The 16,844-nt window shown below is 36.3% G+C and overlaps 4 protein-coding genes across 16 annotated transcripts; 2 read left to right on the forward strand and 2 right to left on the reverse strand.

Moving 5' to 3' along the window:
- Positions 1–72: 72 nt before the first annotated feature.
- Positions 73–852, reverse strand: LOC105454720. The gene is made up of 3 exons (XM_011697555.1): positions 803–852; positions 631–680; positions 73–393 (listed from the first exon to the last, which is right to left on the reverse strand). Exons 1-3 carry the CDS (start codon positions 824–826, stop codon positions 87–89), a joined length of 381 nt encoding a protein of 126 aa, XP_011695857.1. The 5' UTR covers positions 827–852; the 3' UTR covers positions 73–86.
- LOC105454719 (WD repeat-containing protein WRAP73-like) lies at positions 806–8,651 on the reverse strand. Of its 3 annotated transcripts, XM_011697552.1 has the most exons (9): positions 7,958–8,651; positions 7,665–7,847; positions 7,367–7,546; positions 3,745–4,011; positions 3,497–3,653; positions 3,172–3,381; positions 2,875–3,088; positions 1,707–2,080; positions 806–895 (listed from the first exon to the last, which is right to left on the reverse strand). In XM_011697552.1, coding segments are annotated over exons 1-8 (1,380 nt in total). In that variant the 5' UTR covers positions 8,126–8,651; the 3' UTR covers positions 806–895; positions 1,707–2,079. The 3 variants fall into 3 exon arrangements, with proteins under 3 accessions (XP_011695854.1, XP_011695856.1, XP_011695855.1); XM_011697554.1 differs by lacking the exons at positions 806–895; positions 1,707–2,080 and adding an exon at positions 2,342–2,680; XM_011697553.1 differs by lacking the exons at positions 806–895; positions 1,707–2,080 and having other exon boundaries at positions 2,741–3,088.
- Positions 4,031–7,347, forward strand: LOC105454718 (elongator complex protein 2). Its single transcript, XM_011697551.1, has 2 exons — positions 4,031–5,628; positions 6,059–7,347. Exons 1-2 carry the CDS (start codon positions 4,403–4,405, stop codon positions 7,200–7,202), a joined length of 2,370 nt encoding a protein of 789 aa, XP_011695853.1. The 5' UTR covers positions 4,031–4,402; the 3' UTR covers positions 7,203–7,347.
- A 91-nt stretch (positions 8,652–8,742) lies between the features above and the next one.
- On the forward strand, positions 8,743–16,735 carry LOC105454723 (palmitoyltransferase ZDHHC2). 11 transcript variants are annotated; one of them, XM_011697558.1, is made up of 11 exons: positions 8,743–9,405; positions 9,933–9,959; positions 10,251–10,345; positions 10,460–10,580; positions 10,688–10,911; positions 11,057–11,186; positions 11,271–11,397; positions 12,250–12,336; positions 13,507–13,633; positions 15,282–15,341; positions 16,083–16,735. In XM_011697558.1, the coding sequence occupies exons 1-10, from the start codon at positions 9,285–9,287 to the stop codon at positions 15,291–15,293; spliced, it is 1,071 nt and encodes a 356-aa protein (XP_011695860.1). In that variant the 5' UTR covers positions 8,743–9,284; the 3' UTR covers positions 15,294–15,341; positions 16,083–16,735. The 11 variants fall into 11 exon arrangements, 10 of the variants coding, with proteins under 10 accessions (XP_011695860.1, XP_011695859.1, XP_011695862.1 ...); XR_975024.1 differs by lacking the exons at positions 15,282–15,341; positions 16,083–16,735 and adding an exon at positions 13,091–13,247 and having other exon boundaries at positions 13,507–13,588; XM_011697557.1 differs by lacking the exon at positions 15,282–15,341.
- Positions 16,736–16,844: the final 109 nt, after the last annotated feature.

Below are 16,844 nucleotides of genomic sequence, written 5' to 3' on the forward strand. Positions count from 1 at the left end.
CGGTTCGCCGCTATGTACGAACGTGTGCACGTGCATTGCCGTGCTCCCACATGTAGACAGCGCACCATCATGATCGACAGTAATTTTCACGACGTTTTTTTCACCGTGTTCTTGTTTGGTTTGGGAATAAAAATCGCGGAACGGCTAATAATGACGGAGCGGGGATGGGAGCAAATTTTATAGTTTAGCATATGCGCATCTGGCCTTTTATTTAATTTCTTTCGCGGATATCGAATATCATATCTGATTTCAATGCTATAAATTTTTAAAGATAACTGGATACGCCGCGTTTGATTGCCGCGACTGTTTGTACGCGAAAAATCTTGAGGTGAGCCTTTTTTTATGATGAGCACTGCAACAATTGCATGCAGAGCTGTAAAAGCGACGGTCCTTCTGTAGTTCGTACAGGAAAGAGAAGAAGTTCATATTACAGCGATAGTATACCACGAACCGTGCGTTTACATAGCGGGAGAAACCACCGACACCGAGAAAACACCGAAGCTCTTTCGTTCACAACGATAACAATGCCTAATTGTCGTGGGAGCGTCATTAGTGTTAGTAAAAAAAAATTTCTCTTATAAAAAAAGAGAGAAGATACTATATAGAACAATAATATTCATGATAAATTACCTGCTACATATACAGCTGCTTAAAATTCGCGTCTGTGATAGATTTTTCCACTAAATTGCAGATTTTTTAAAAAGAGATAGATATATAATAACATATTTATTATCAATTGTAAAATATGATAAAATTACAAATATTTTCAACGTGTTGCAGTAAATCGATGAAATATTATTACGGGATGACGCTTAAATATTTCCATGCCTTTCGCGATTGCAGAAACAGATCGATCTTCATGGATAAATCTTCCTCGATTTACCGCAAGCAGGCACTATTGAACAAAAGACGGACGTTTGTAAGTAGATTGGTAAATATATGTATGTACGAGCTGTGTGACGAACGGATCGCGGAGAAAGTAGGAAATGTACTCCTCCATGTAGACGTGAGGCCGCGTGGCAAATCGTCGCTTGCTCGCGTATGGTAACTTGCGAAAAATAAAGGGGAAAAGAATGTGTTTCTACACGTCACGTTTCTGCTAATTATATAGATACCTAGATATTCCGGAAGGTGTGGCTGTCGAAAGAAAGAATCGAAGGAGATCGAGAGATTAACAAAATAAATTTAAATGTGCTCTTACGACGATCCTTTTCTGCCAAACTTGTTGATTCGACTTGAACGCGTATAACGTGGTTCACGCGTATTCGTAATTTTCGGGGATCGCACAGAAGCGCTTATTCGAAACCCACGTTCTATTCGGCTAATTAACCGTTAGAGAGTACGTGTAATTAGACGCATAGAAAAGCGACGGATTTAATCATAATGCTTGCCGCACGCTCTTGCGATTATACACACGCAATAATCGCGGGTGATGTAGGATGGCATTTCGGATTAACATTTTACTCGTGGATCGAAAAAATTATCTTTTGATCTTTGTGTCATTGGATAGAGAGAAAAATTTGCCGTGCAACAGCTCGCGATTCGATAAATGTTATATCAAATAAGCTTTCATTTCCTATAAATGGGAAAAATCTCTTTCGATAATTTAAACGTTTCGATTCGCCATATCGGATACACTTTCATTTCGTTGTCTCCTTTCGTGGTCGCCCACAACGACGCGAAATAAAATGTCTTGCCGATCTTACTTGCAACGGCTAACACCGTGACGGGAGAATAGGCGTTTCCCACGTAGTGATCGTCTTCTTACTGATAAAACGAAAGATAACGCCGGTGTGGCAAGCGGAGTCGAGCTACTTCGCCCTCCGGGAGAGGAATCGCTGAAAAATATGTTTTCTCCATACGCGGGTGGGGAATTGCATGTCAGTACATAAAGCGCATAATCATGCTCGCTTAGAATCTTTTGATCCTCTCCGTATATAATGTATCGTAAATGGATGGCCGCGTCACCATTCGCGGATACTCGCTTTCTCCGACAGTAATGTAGACGCCACTCCATTTCCGTTGCGCTTCTCGAGCGTTCGAGGATTTACGAAATAAATCGTTCGAAATAATACACTTTCTGAAATCAAATGTCAAAATTACAAATTCTCGTAGTTGTTTGAATAAATTAAATCTTTATATCACCAAAGTTTGATTGAAAAAAAATGAAATTGTGCAAAAAATTAATATTTCTCGTATTATTTTACAAACGTTAAGTAATTTATATATGTAAAAATAATAACTATTTTTTCCAAATAATAAAATTAAAAAAAGAATATATTTTAATTAAGCTTGTTAATGAAACGCGTAGATTAATAAAATATATAAATTGGCATATAAATAAATTGCATCAGCTTGTAGGGTTTTAATGTACTTTGTGATATGTGTACGATAATCATGAATATACTAAAATATATTACTTTGAAAGAATTAATGAAAGGATAAAACGGTGATCAAGGTATGATATACTGTGCTACGTTCCTGAATAGAGAAAACTGCTACTATCTATTTCTCACGCAACATCTTGGACGATGGACGATCTATATACGTTGCAACGACTATGCTAAATGTTTATCCATAAATCTTAATCTTCAATCAGATCATAGAGCGAAGCTAGGTAATATAAATTGCAGATTTTACTGTTTTGAGATGCCCAAATGTTCGTGAATTGCAAACATATCTGCAATAAGTATTACAAAACGTTTTGTTTTTAGTAACATCAATTAATTAGAAATTAATGTATATATAAAATTGATATATAATTTCTGAAACATTCCAGTATAGATTTGAAGCATATTTTACTTAATATATCAGTATTAGTATTTATAATATTTACAAATATATGTATAATAGATTTAAAATCAAAATAATTACTATTTATTAAGATTCGAATTGGTGATTTCATAAATCATCGCTTTATTATAGCCGCACAATGCAACCTTTTCTCCCACAGGGTGCCAATACGCGTCCACAACGGACATATTTTTAGACATGGGTACAGATCTTGCGCCTTTTCGGGTCCATTCGTACACGCGCGTACATTCGGAGAGCACGAACAATTGTGGCCGAACGGGACTCCATTTGACAGCTAAAGATAATAAAATTACTATCTTAATATCATTTTTAGAAAATAAATAAATTTAATAAATATATTTTTAACACTGCACATACCTGTAATGGGATTTTCAAGCAGCAAATAATCCAAATAGTCCGTACAGATGTCCCATATCCACAGTGTGGTAGGATAAAGCTCGTGCTTCAAGGCCAGGTATTGTCCGCATGTGCTAAATTCGCACAATTTCATCTTTGCTATCGAGAAATTGTCGTTATCATCCTTCCTTCCAATTTCAATGCATATGGGCCGCTCGTGTATTTCGCGTACTAAAAGTACAAAATAAATCAGGTGCTTAAGATACCGTCTCCGTATTCGGAATTAAAAAATGTTTTGAGCGTGACACACTTTGACTCGCCAATCATTTACTTATCATTTACTTACAAACACGTTCCTCGCAGGATGCGAAGCGTTTATTAGAAGCTTTCTCCGAATCGGCGCATTCCTTGTATACTTTCGTTAAGTAATTACATTCCCTGATTACTGGATCCAGGTATAACTTCGACAACGGTTGCCACGTGATGTAATTAAGAAGGACGACCTGAAGGGGTACAGATTTAAAATAATTAAATATGTGAAACAAAAAAGTGAAATAATATATAATACAGTTATATACAATATGATTAAATTACCACTTCATTAAACCCGATTACAGCCAACAACTGTCCGCTCGGGATCCATTCGACATTTTCAATTCCTCTCAGCTCCTTCCCATGATTGCACGCCGTGGACGGCTGTGCCGTTTCCAGCGGGGAAAACGCCGTCACGTGTTTCTCCAACGCGTTGGAATAAATGATGAGCTTGGGCTCAGCGGGGGAGGAACACCATATGCATAGCAATTCGTCGTTCGGCGACCAGCGAATCCCGTCGATGCCGCGTAAACGCTCGCAGATAAGTTTCTGAAACAGTAAAGTCGATTCATTATTTTGCGCGCCAGTCCAGGATGTGCGTGATTCTAGGGAGTTTTCATGGCTGTCAAATTGAAAGGAGAGACAAGTGATTTTCATTGCTGCAGACTTGATTTCCTTTACCGACAGTAGTAAAGTCCATTCTCGAACACGCCGATATAATAAAGATAATCTAGAATTGTCGAAAATTGTTTACAGCTGTTCAAGTTATACTTTTTTTGCGTTTAAAAAATGCGAGGCACATAAGAGACACGCGCGCGCGTGTGCGCGGAGAAGAAAAGATGTTCAATTGAGAAGAGCAAACATCAGATTCCCTTCCTTGTTGCCGCGCACGTGTCTCAAAAATATGGCTGCCGCCGTGTTGTTGTGACCGCGTGCGCGAATGTTTGAAACGTCGTCCTCGCCGCAACGATCCAAGCTTATCCGCGACATGACGACGTGCTACGCCGCCTGTTCGTGCAACCGCGTCCCGCACTGCGCCGACTGGGGCACCAACGGGCTGCTCTGCTACGGGACGCGAAATGCGATCGCTGTATACGAGCCGCGCTCGCACATCGGTCGCGTGACGCACACGTTGCACCGGCATCGCGACCGTGTCAGCACGGTGCACTGGATAAAGCCAAGGACTGCCGGCGCGCCGGAATCGGAGTTGCTGTCCGGCTCCGTGGACGGTACTGTGATCATTTGGAGCGAGGACGACATCGCGTTCCGATGTACCTCGGTGTTGAGTGCAGAGAGCCCGGTCGCCTTCGCCGATTCCCTGCAATTGTCCGACGTCGATGTACCCTCCACCACGCTGGCGAGGCTATTGGTGTGCGCAGGTTCGATCAACGGCGATATAAGACTATGGCTGAGAGAAAACACGGAGGACGCCAAGCAGATTCAGTCCTTGACTTTTGGAGGAAGATTACCGATGCACTGCCGCCTGACGTATTTGCCAAGCGGCAAATGTCCCCTCTTGGCTGTAGCACTGGAGGACGCTTCTGTCCTGCTGTACATCGCAGAATCCGAATTGGAGCCATCGTTCGTGAGAGTCCAGCGTTTGGTCGGGCACGAAGACTGGGTGTTGTGCATGGATTTCACTCGGGACGGCGACGGAAATCTTTTCCTCGCAACCGGCTCGAAGGACAGCATGATACGACTGTGGAGAATTAACGAAACTGTCGAAGAATCGAGCGACGAACTTAAGCAGGAGAGCAATACTTTTGCGGTGAACGACAAGCAGTATGACATTACTCTGGAATCTGTGCTCTCCGGTCACGAAAGCTGGGTTTACGGTGTGCATTGGCAGCCTGTAAAAACAGATAACTGTCAAACGATGAAATTGCTGTCATCCTCAATGGACAAAACTATGATTATATGGGAGCCAGCTGAGATCATGAATGGAATGTGGACAGAGGCAGTGCGCGTCGGGGAAGTCGGTGGTAATTCTCTGGGTTTTTACGGCTGTAAGTTTGGCCCGGATGGACTACATATATTGGCGCATGGTTACCAAGGCTCTTTTCATATCTGGAAATATTCTCGGGAAATGAACAAGTGGCTTCCACGTTCTACACCCGGTGGACACTTCTCTGAAGCAGTCGATTTATGTTGGGAACCGAAAGGAAGGTCTGTATAAATCTCATGCAGAAGGGATTTCTTTTTATAGTCTTAGATGTGATTTTAATCTTTAAATGTTTAGAGATTGTAAATAAATGCAATTGTTAGACATTTTAAAATGTTACATTATTATCCTGGAATAAGTATGATTTCTTAATTTTTTAAACTTTAGATAGAATCTTTGTATTCTCTTTCTACATCTGATCTTCAAAAAATAATTCTGAAATCTTTGAAGTTAAATTTTGAAAAAAAAAAATCTGGATTCATAGTCTTTTGAATTTTTTTTTATTCCAATTGTTTTGTGGGTTATGCCTATTTAATCTCGTAAAATATTTTTTGTTTTGTAAACGTGAAAATTACTTCAAGTGGATTTTAGATCAGAATAGATAAAGTTGAAAATTAGAAAGGAATAATTATGGCATACTTATTATGATTACAGATTTCTGATCACAGCCAGTACCGACCAAACCACAAGAATTCATGCGCCGTGGAAAGATGATGATCTTGGGGAACTGTGGCACGAGATTGCACGTCCTCAGGTACATGGATACGACATGGCCTGTTTAGCTATGTTAGCGCCACACATATATGTCTCCGGAGCGGACGAGAAAGTGGTGCGCATTTTCACGGCCACGTCTACGTTCAAGAATCACTTAAGATCGCTGGCGAATGTCGAGGACTTCAAATCCATGAAGGCCTACAGTGCTGCTGTACCCTCTCTCGGGTTAACGAATAAAGCCACATACTGTGGAGAAGACGACGGAGAAAAAAATTCAACGACGGAAAACGTATACGAACCACCCACAGAAGAGGAATTGATGCAAAACACACTTTGGCCTGAAACGAATAAGCTTTACGGACATGGCTACGAGATATTCTGTATGGCAGCGAGACACGACGGGAAATTGCTGGCTACAGCGTGCAAATCGACTACTCAAGAACACGCGGCGATTTTATTATGGGCCACCGACACATGGCTACAAGTTCAAAAACTGATCTATCATCAACTGACTGTGACGCAAATGGAGTTTTCCCCAGACGACAAATATTTACTGTCTGTATCCAGAGACAGAAGATGGTCGTTATTTAAAGCCACGGATGGAGATTACGAGTTAATTGCCGCTAGTTCCAAAAAAGACAGTCCGCATTCGCGAATAATTTGGTGCTGCGCTTGGACGCAAGATTCGAATTATTTCGCGACGGGATCCAGAGACGGAAAAATCGCCATATGGTCCACGAGCACGGTACAAGAGAATATTATACCGAGGATGATTCTGGACATGCAAAACCAATCGGTTACGGCGTTATGCTTCGCGCCAAGTATTTGTATCGCACAAGGATCTCATCTTCTGGCAGTCGGATACGAGAAAGGACGCATAGAAATTCAAAAAGTCAATACAGAATTAGACAATACATGGTCAAAACTATTCGAGTATGATACTTCCCAGGCTCATCATTTAACTGTGAAAAGACTCATGTTTCGACCTGTCAATCACTCGTATAACGACTTGCAATTAGCAAGCTGTAGTTCTGACTATTCTGTTAAAATACACAATATAGAACTGCCGTTATTGGAGTCATAATTTTTATGATTATAGATTTCTACCTCAATATTGTATTATTTTTGTAAAATTGTACGAAAATAATCTCACATATAAAATATTTGTGTAAAATATAAATTCTTAATAATCTTAAAGAAAAGATCTGTATATCGTTTAACTTATATATTGTTTAGTTGGCTACTCACTCGACTTATCCTCCAATTCTCAGTCTTGTAAATCTCTACTCTATCTTGACCTTCTTCCGTAACTATCACTGCCAATCGCTTACCATTGGGGCTGAAACGTAATTGATCGAAGGAAGACGATTTTACATTCTGTATGTACGATACCGACTGCTCTTCCAAGTTCCAAACAGATATTTGAATCTGCAAATAACAATAAATAAATCAATCTTTTGCTTTGCACCAACGGTTTTATATAGGTTAGCTTTCTCCTCTCCTTACAGTAAAACGCAAATGCCACTGATAAATATACGGCGCTTACATGAAAATCTGCTACGACGAGAATGTGTTTGCTGTCCGGAGCCCAGGTAACATCTTGCAAACCCGCACTGCCCTCGGTAAGTTTACATTTCCATTGGGGGTAGCGTATCGAGTATATCTGAATGACAGATCGTTTTATATTCGCGCAAAGAATGTACTCGCTGTTTAAGGACCACTCCATACACTGTAACGTGACAAAGATGAAAGTATAGAGATTATTATATACGATAAAAAATGGCATTGAAATGATGAGGATTTAAATCGAATCGTCTTTCCAGTCGTCGACCGACTAACCTGTATCACGTCTACGAACACGAACGATTGGCGGGTATCGAGAGTCCTTGCATCTTTTATGAGCAGATTCGCTTGAAACGCTACCGCTAGATACGCACCGTTTCTCGAAAAGTGACACAAACGATTGTTTATGCGGAAAAGTTTATCCTCGTCAGCGTTAGCCGTCATTGCAAAAAGATTTGAAAGCTGCGGTCGCTGCGGTTTCCTTGACAATTTGACCAGGGTCGCCACAATCGTAATGTTTGTGCTCCGAAAAAATTACAAAGAGGAATTGTGTGGTGTGTCATAAAAATTATTAAACGTGCCTTTGATTAATTTATTTTTTCTTTTCGATTTAAATTTACGACTTTTACGAGGCTTTTCAGATTGGAGCAGATCACAGCTTCGCATTGTGACCACAATTCGGCCGATGTTTTGTCCAAAATTTTCACCTTGTGGTTGGCTGCGCCGCAAATCTTTCTGCGACACGAATGCCAACAGTTGTCGTCCAACAGCGATAGGCCGATAGCGGGAAAATGTTGGGTCTGTTCTTCGTATTGCGTTAATTTTTTGCGTTTAAAGTAAAAAAAAAAAGTACATGATTAGTTGACAAAATAAAAGAAAAGGGGGAAAGACGAAGTTCAGCCACGAAACGAAAGAAGCTATTTGCAAATTTAACGATGAAAAAGACGTATTGTAGGGGGCGATTTTTGCGCGCGCGAGACGCGCGAGTGGCCTAACGAACGCACTTGCTGCTCGATCGGGGGGCTCGGCTGTCAAAAACTGGTGTGGCGGACATGATGAAACGGAGCGACGTCGGCGGGTCGGGGACGTCGCGGAATGAGACGGTGCGCGTTGCGTGCGGTGTGCAAAGCAGTGGCGGCGACTGTGGATCAGCGAGTGCGGCCAGCCCAAAATAAGATTTGACGAGCGTCCGTCGCGGTCACGAGTCGCAACGTCGGTTTCAGGGTCTCGCGAGTCCCGGCGGTTCGTCCCGGCGCTCTCGTCAGCGTCAGCAGCACAGCACGTCAGCGGCGCTCGCTGAACGTCGGTCGGGAAGGCGGTGTGATGCCGCCGCGATAACGCGGACGGGCCTCGCTTGCGCAATGACGTGTTCTCGCGCTCTTCGGCAGCCGCACGTTCGACGCGGAATCCGTTGAGGGAGGAGGACGGAGAAGAGACCGAGTGCCTGGCGCGCGCGAAGCGGTCTCGCAAGTCCCCGGGGAGTGCAGTGCTGCGATGCCGCTGCGTCTCGGCGGGCTGAGGATTAACGCGTTGTTGATGAAGGCCGCGAACGGCGGACACGCACTCTTACGCACGCCGCCGTCGACCCGCCGGTGAACAGAACATGGGCAAGCAAAACGGCTGGTGCTGGTGGTGCGTCAAGGCCGTCAAGTGGTTGCCAGTGATCTTCATCCTGACGATCGTCGCCTGGTCCTACTACGCCTACGTGGTGCAACTGTGCTACTGTGAGTACCTCACACGCGGACTGGATGTTCCTGGTTTTCGCCTCGGTCAGATCAAACTTGCCGGGTTCGAGTCGCGATAACGCGTCGCACGTTATTGACTTCATCTTGCCGCCTCGCCTCGCGTGTCGCGTCGACGAAAACGCGCGCTTTTGCGATCGCGATCTATTTCCCCCTCCTCCCCTCCTCCGCGATTTTTGTTTTGCAAAAGTGACGTAACTGAACAATTGGAGTTTTCTTTTTATCTTGGCGTAGATCTTAATCTTAGTAGCATTACGCTTTTTTTTTATATCTATGCGAAGACGTGACGGACGGGGGTGAAATGAAACAGCGAAATTTCACTCTATATTTACGTAATAAATAAATACGCAATGATGTTTTCGCCATTTTATAATTGCGGAAGTCTTATTTTGCAATCCTACTGCAGATATATATGCGTATATGTTTATAGATCAGTGGCATAGTTATAAGATAAATCTTCTACTCGAAAGTATTTCTCTGTATTACATTACGTCTCACGTTTGTTTCAGATACAATAGACAATTATGTTCAAAAAGGTTCGTATTATATATTATCTTATTTATGTACTAACTAATACTTTTAATTTAGTATTTAATTTTCAATTTATTTTAATATTTTATTATTTCTATAATTGTAACTTTCAATTTATTTTAATATTTTATTATTTCTATAATTGTAACTTTCAATTTATTTTAATATTTTATTATTTCTATAATTGTAACTTTTAGTGTTCTTTTATGTTCGTTGAAGACATTATTCTAATTATGGAAAGCAGTCCACATGTTACACACACATACAACACTTTTATTACCTGTGTATGTTAACAGCTTTCTATCTGCTTTTCTTCCACATCCTGATTCTGATGTTTCTCTGGTCGTATTGGCAGACGGTGTACACAAATTTAATGCCAGTGCCAGATAAGGTAAATCGTCTATTAAAAATAATTTATAAATATTTATGTAACATAATTTATAAATAATTTTATTTATTAGATTTTATAATACAAATGATCTGTATATTTTCTTAACTCTTATAGTTTAAAATACCTGATGTCGAAATGGAGAAATTGCAACAGGCTGAAACTGAGGAAACGCAGAGACAAATTTTGGAAAGATTTGCACAAGACCTTCCGGTTACTAATCGCACCATGAAAGGAGGTAATAATTTAATTTATTATTGTTATAAAAAAAATTTATAGTTAAAAAATACGAATTGTTCCAAGAGTTTCTAGCTTATATGCTGATAATATTCTTTCTTTCTTTAGCTATGCGATTTTGCGAGAAGTGTCAGTTAATAAAGCCTGATAGGGCACACCACTGTAGCGTATGTGGCACTTGTGTCTTAAAAATGGATCATCATTGTCCATGGGTGAATAATTGCGTAGGCTTCCACAATTACAAATTTTTCATGCTGAAGCCGGCATACGGACTTGTCTACTGTATGTTTATTACCGCCACATCTTTGCAATACTTTATACAATTTTGGAAAGTGAGTACAATCTTTTTTTTCTTTTACAATAAATTAATACGAAAATGATTTATTCAGATTAAATAATGCCAAGATGCATTTATATATAAATTCCATTTTAACTTGCGACTTGTAATTAATATAAACTTTTTCTTTTTCTTTGTAGGGTGAATTAGACGGAATGGGTAGATTTCATCTACTATTCCTTTTTTTTGTTGCGTTGATGTTTGCAATCAGTCTTACCTCCCTTTTCTGCTATCATTGCTATCTCGTTGTTCATAATAGATCGACGCTAGGTATTTATATATATATTATTTTCATCTTAATGTTACAATATTTTTCTATAATCTTTAATCAGCACCGTGTAACTGTCTTTACAGAGGCCTTTAGAGCACCTATGTTTCGGACAGGAAAGGATAAAGATGGATTTAGTCTGGGGAAATACAATAATTTTCAGGAGGTATTTGGTGACAATCCGCGACTCTGGTTTCTACCTATATTTAGTAGGTACGTGCGTTTAATTCTTTTTATAATACTTTATGCGCGATAAAAATTGTACAATTTACAAAGTGGGAACCAATTGCACAATATATAATAACTGAACTATTATATCAATTTGTATGCTTCTAGTATACCGCCTATCATAATCTTTACCATAAAAAAAACAACTATACGGTTTGGCATACTTAAACGAAATTTGAAATACGGTAACATAAGTACTGCAGGGCCTTGAATATAAAGTGTGAGCAATTCTGATGTTATCAAAGATTTATTTTCCATCGAAGAAGCAAAATAATCGCATGTTTTATGTGATACAATTTTTTTAATTTTTGTTTGATTAGTATTTTTCTCTATATATTCTATCTGTAACTACATGGAGAATGCTCCGATTATGTGTATGAAAATATTATATATCAAATATTTATTTTTTTTTTTCCATAAAAAGTTTTCATGAATTTTCATCTGTTATTGTGATAGAAGGATATATATATGTTGAAACTACTTTATTATATCTCTGTGTTATAGTAATTACACAAAGAGAAATCTGGTGTATGATAATGTATTTTACATCAAATCAGAGCAGGATGCAGATAGATTGTTACATAAGTTGAAGTTTTAGCTGTTTCCATCTATATTCCTGTGTAAAAAATCTTCCTGTTTTCCGATGCAAATTTTTTTTGTTTAGAAAATATGGATATAAAAATTTTTCATTTTGGTGCACTGTTAGTTAGTATGCAACTCCCGCACTTTCAACTCTCACTCTTATGAGCACTACATTTATTTGCACTTTTATGAGTGATAAAAAGATAGGAGATTCAGATTTTTTAAATTGGAGTGGTTGCATTGGATGTGTTCTAGTCTGGGAAATGGTGTCGTCTACCCAGTAAGATCGCAACACCAGGGCACACCCAATACTTATGACTCCATGGGCAGTACTCAGAACAGGTCAGCATTATAAAAGCTTTAAAGCAAAAATGCATTATTAATTACCTTAACTCTTTGCTGTGGAACTCGTTTATTTCTTTGCTATAAAGATGCGATTTACATATATATATATATATATATATAAATTCTTAAAATTTAAGTTTTGAATAAAAAAGATTTGGGAAAAGAAACTTTCAATAATTTGCTCTTAAGTTTACTATTTTGTTTTGATGTTCTTATATGCAAAAAATATTTTTTTGCCTTTATATATGTTTATATTTTTGTGTATCTTTTTCTTTATTTTTTTTATAGAGTTCCAGAGTAATGATAAGACCTTAAGTGCTTCCAGGCTGCATGCAACGCATTTGTATCTTTTTGTTTGACGCTGACTATCACTTCTATAGCTATTACTATATCCCCAATCTTATAATATGACTTTGTTATATAACTCGAGCTTTTCTATACAATTTGTCTGCAAGGTCTATAAAATCAAATCATCTTTTATTTTGCTTCTGAGAAATATTCTTTGCAACTACAATTATATTTGGTAGGATTGGTATAGTCTACAATTTGCATACTTATGATTTCCAGTAAATTTTTGTGTTTTTTGTTTTTTATTGAAATATATTTTGAAATCAAAATTTACTGAAAGGATGAATGATACTAGAAAACAAAAAAAAATGAATTTTTAAAGTCTGCAGTTTTTATAAAAATATATCTTACTAATTATATTTTAATATCTCATGTATAGATAAACATCATCTATTTGTTACAGAATGTACATTGAAAGATTTAACCTTGATGTGTCTTCAAATGTATCTATATAAAGAAATTAAGAGATTGATTTTTTTGTGGTAAAGCTACATGTCTTATGTTATATGAATTTTAGTTGAAGACTAATTTGCGTAAAGTTGTTATAATTATTACGTGAGGTATTGTGCATCTGGTTCTTACAAACTTGTAGTATAAAAATGGTGTAACTATGTATGTACAATTGTGTCCTTTCTTTAAAGGAAGTATCTTTCTTTTACTTCCTTTATGATCTTTCTTCCTGATTTAGTGAAGTCGATTACATATAAATAAATTGAACAAATGAGAAAATAATTAAAAAAATGAAAATATAATAAGATAGTTACGCCATAATGGTAGACATGGGATAACATCGAGTAGAAGGTAGGGTATGGCTTGCAGCTTTGGAGACGGGGGAAACTTTCCCGAGCGGCTGTGCAATGAAGATACTCATACTTTGTTGGGCCCCGGCACCCAACAATGGGGTGACGAAACCGAATTTGACTCCCCATCTCCCTACATAAATCAGGTACTTTATAGGCTCGATTCTTAGATCAAGACAATAATCTTATTCGAGTTGATTACGAATCAAACCGCCACTTTATGTAGCAATCATTCCTTATAAATTATACTTATGATATTTGAGATAGATATTTGTTATTATTTAACAGTTTACATGTAGCTATGTATAAAATCTATTGCAATTGAAGTGCATCTCTCATGATTCATGACTAATTTTAATGACAGGTTTTCTGACGAATTTGAAGTCGATTTTTCTTAAACGAAATTATTGACACGTTAATAATCATTAAGTTAGAAATAAATGAAAATTAAATTTCTTATATGCATAAAATAATAAAGTAATATCTTTTAGTTAATTTAATGTGAACCACAACAGAATTTTTATTTGAAATTTTAGATATAAAAATATATCATATTCAAAAAAGTTATTATAAATGATGACTCAATATTTTCTCCAAAGAAAACTTGATTTCAAATCGAAGAAAATTAAAATTAAAATCATGAGTTGTTGTTGGATGTTTTGTTTATTCGGGGGAGGACTTGGCACATGTTTTCATAATGTAGTAAATTGATGTATCTAGTCGACATTTTAATTGTTATGAAATGAAATTCGTATTATTGTATTATGAATAAGTATATATTATTGTTATGCACTATTTATTTGTTAATAACAAACAATATATATACATTCCAATAAATAATTCGAATATTCTTCGTTGATAAAAAAAACGAGCATTTGTATTTATGATAAAATAGAAAATATATACTAAATTATCTGTAAAAAAGCCAATTTCTTCATAAAAATAAAATTTTATTTATAATTATTCTTTATCTTATCCCACATTTACAGAATGTTCCTATCCTATACAGTGCCTATTTAGTGCCCATCAGGAAATACAGTAAATCAGTAAATGCAGTAAATTATAGTAAATTACCTGTCAGTATAAATATATATATATATATATATATAATATTAAGAAAAAGTACAATTTACACAGTGTCATTTATGGAGATATCCTAATTAGACATGTTATTTATTGATACCCAACATAAATGCATCTTTTAGATTTTTTTACATTTTACATGTACATTGTATGAAGTTTTATTCATATAAATATATGAATAGGACAAAATACATCGTGCTACGATATTACAGTAAGTTTCCGATTTTATTACTAATAAATACTAAACATTATTCTTTTACCGAGTGCTCCTGCTTTTATAACAGATTAATTCTGAAACTATTTCTTGCTGTTTACTTTTATTTTCCTTTTTTACAATTTTAAATCAAATTGACAAAACATCTTGTTTGAGATGGTCCATATTACTAACTTGCCATACAAAACAATTTTCGTTATTATTTAACTTACATTATATGTATTAAGAGATATAAAAATAACAAGTAATATGTATTTGTTAAATTTCCTTCTATTTGATTGAAATAAATTAATGTTCTGTTTTCATATTTTTTATAATCTCTACAATATATATGTTCCAAATTTGTTTATTTCCAGTTAATTAAATATATAATTTAAATTTTATTTACAGTTTATATACATATTATATATAAAATTATCATGCCATATAGGGATTAAATATAGCATAATATCTTTTTTTGATATAATCCATTCTATTGAATTTTTGATTGATCACAGGTCCACCATTGATCAAATGACATTGGTACAAGAAGCTACAATTTTGGCTCTTGGCACTGGGTAATATTGTCTGTCCCGATTAACTATTGTAACTAATATCACGCTTGCATGAACACTATATATAAAGTTTTACTAAAAGTTAAGCGTTATTCTTTTTTTATTCTCTATTATCTCTTAAATCTCTATTTGATCTATATCTAACATATCTTCATATGGGTGTGATGAATGCAAATTAATACCGCTTATATTTTTTATAATGATTGCGTATTTAACAACATTTGTGAGAAATAAAAACCTAACAAGATTTCCCGAATTAAAAATACAATAGATAAGTAAGGCAGATGGGAATCGGCGTAGTTATTGGTACGCAATATTTAATTTACATAAAATTTACTTTATTCTAAAAGTCAAACGTTATCTTTTTTAGCCATCTTCAGTGACAATTTAAAACAGTTACATTTAATTCTCGTAAATAACTATTGTAAATTGTCACTGAAGATGGCTAAAAAAAAAATAGTTGAAACGTTTGACTTTTAGATTAAAGTAAATTTTATATTAAATATTGTAAATTAAATATTGCGCATCAATAACCACGCCGATTCCCATTTACCTTACTTACCTATTGTATTTGTGATAAAGCTGTATTTGTTTTTGTGTTTCGATGCATTATGTGATTGACAGCTTTTGTTTATGTTTTCTTTATTTCTGTCATAATAAATAAGATCTCTATGTCCCACACTGCTATCAAGATTTTCGAAGTAATTCTCTTGATATAATTAATATATTTAAAATATTTTATAGCACTGCTGTGATAGGTCCTTCTGTTGATGTCGACCAACCACTGATGGATGTAACAGAATCTGTCTGAACAACACCGACAAATCTGTACGACTTCACGCAATTGCAATTTTGCTTTATGATATCACGACTGTAATCCAGAGTATCAAATTTAACATTTGATGCTTTCTTATGTTTTAATTCTCGGCGTTGTGCGTTTAGGGTTTCATAGGTACTATTGTTGCGAAGGAAAGTCACATTGAATTGTTATTGCAAGGATTTTTACCATTGCGGTTTGTCCCGCACCACAAGATACTTTGAATATTAACTGTATTATATACTGTAACATATACATGGATTTGTTGTTAAAAGTATTGTTGTAATTGTATTACTTGTAATTTTAACCATAATGTTTCACATACAATTAAATTAGCCTATAACGCAATGTATAATATCGATGTTGCTATAAATTTGTAATTGAGTGTGTAGATTACAAGTTGTATCATAAAATGACGAAAAAAGTTATTGCAGTTCAACTCGGTCGGATATTTCATCAACAATACTCTTTGTCAAAACATAGCCACATATACGTGTGTTGAGCAAAATAGAAATTATAAAAAAAAATTGCAAATAAAATTCGTCCATATTTTATTGTAAAAAAAATGGATAGGATGATTTTAAATTTTTAATAATTCTTTACCAAAATTTTTATGTAAATTATGTACAACTTAGCAATTTTACTATATATTTTTGCATTCAATTAAGCTGAATAGAAATACATATTAC

Source organism: Wasmannia auropunctata, unplaced genomic scaffold (genome assembly GCF_000956235.1).
Source record: "Wasmannia auropunctata unplaced genomic scaffold, wasmannia.A_1.0 LD335976.1, whole genome shotgun sequence".
In the NCBI taxonomy this organism is placed as follows: domain Eukaryota; kingdom Metazoa; phylum Arthropoda; class Insecta; order Hymenoptera; family Formicidae; genus Wasmannia; species Wasmannia auropunctata.

What these genes read in the sequence shown, in the direction of transcription:
- LOC105454720 (XM_011697555.1), bottom strand. Translation starts at nt 826, where the DNA reads ATGGAAATATTTAAGCGTCATCCC. An exon ending in AAATATTTAAGCGTCATCCC is followed by an intron (nt 681 to 802) that starts GTAATAATATTT and finishes TCTGCAATTTAG; the next exon opens with TGGAAAAATCTATCACAGAC. An exon ending in AGCAGCTGTATATGTAGCAG is followed by an intron (nt 394 to 630) that starts GTAATTTATCAT and finishes TACGAACTACAG; the next exon opens with AAGGACCGTCGCTTTTACAG.
- LOC105454718 (XM_011697551.1), top strand. Translation starts at nt 4,403, where the DNA reads ATGTTTGAAACGTCGTCCTCGCCGCAACGATCCAAGCTTATCCGCGAC. An exon ending in TGTTGGGAACCGAAAGGAAG is followed by an intron (nt 5,629 to 6,058) that starts GTCTGTATAAAT and finishes TTATGATTACAG; the next exon opens with ATTTCTGATCACAGCCAGTA.
- LOC105454719 (XM_011697552.1), bottom strand. Translation starts at nt 8,125, where the DNA reads ATGACGGCTAACGCTGACGAGGATAAACTTTTCCGCATAAACAATCGT. An exon ending in TAATCGGGTTTAATGAAGTG is followed by an intron (nt 3,654 to 3,744) that starts GTAATTTAATCA and finishes GTACCCCTTCAG; the next exon opens with GTCGTCCTTCTTAATTACAT. An exon ending in GCTTGAAAATCCCATTACAG is followed by an intron (nt 3,089 to 3,171) that starts GTATGTGCAGTG and finishes TATTATCTTTAG; the next exon opens with CTGTCAAATGGAGTCCCGTT.
- LOC105454723 (XM_011697557.1), top strand. Translation starts at nt 9,285, where the DNA reads ATGGGCAAGCAAAACGGCTGGTGCTGGTGGTGCGTCAAGGCCGTCAAG. An exon ending in AGACAATTATGTTCAAAAAG is followed by an intron (nt 9,960 to 10,250) that starts GTTCGTATTATA and finishes GTATGTTAACAG; the next exon opens with CTTTCTATCTGCTTTTCTTC. An exon ending in TCATAATAGATCGACGCTAG is followed by an intron (nt 11,187 to 11,270) that starts GTATTTATATAT and finishes CTGTCTTTACAG; the next exon opens with AGGCCTTTAGAGCACCTATG.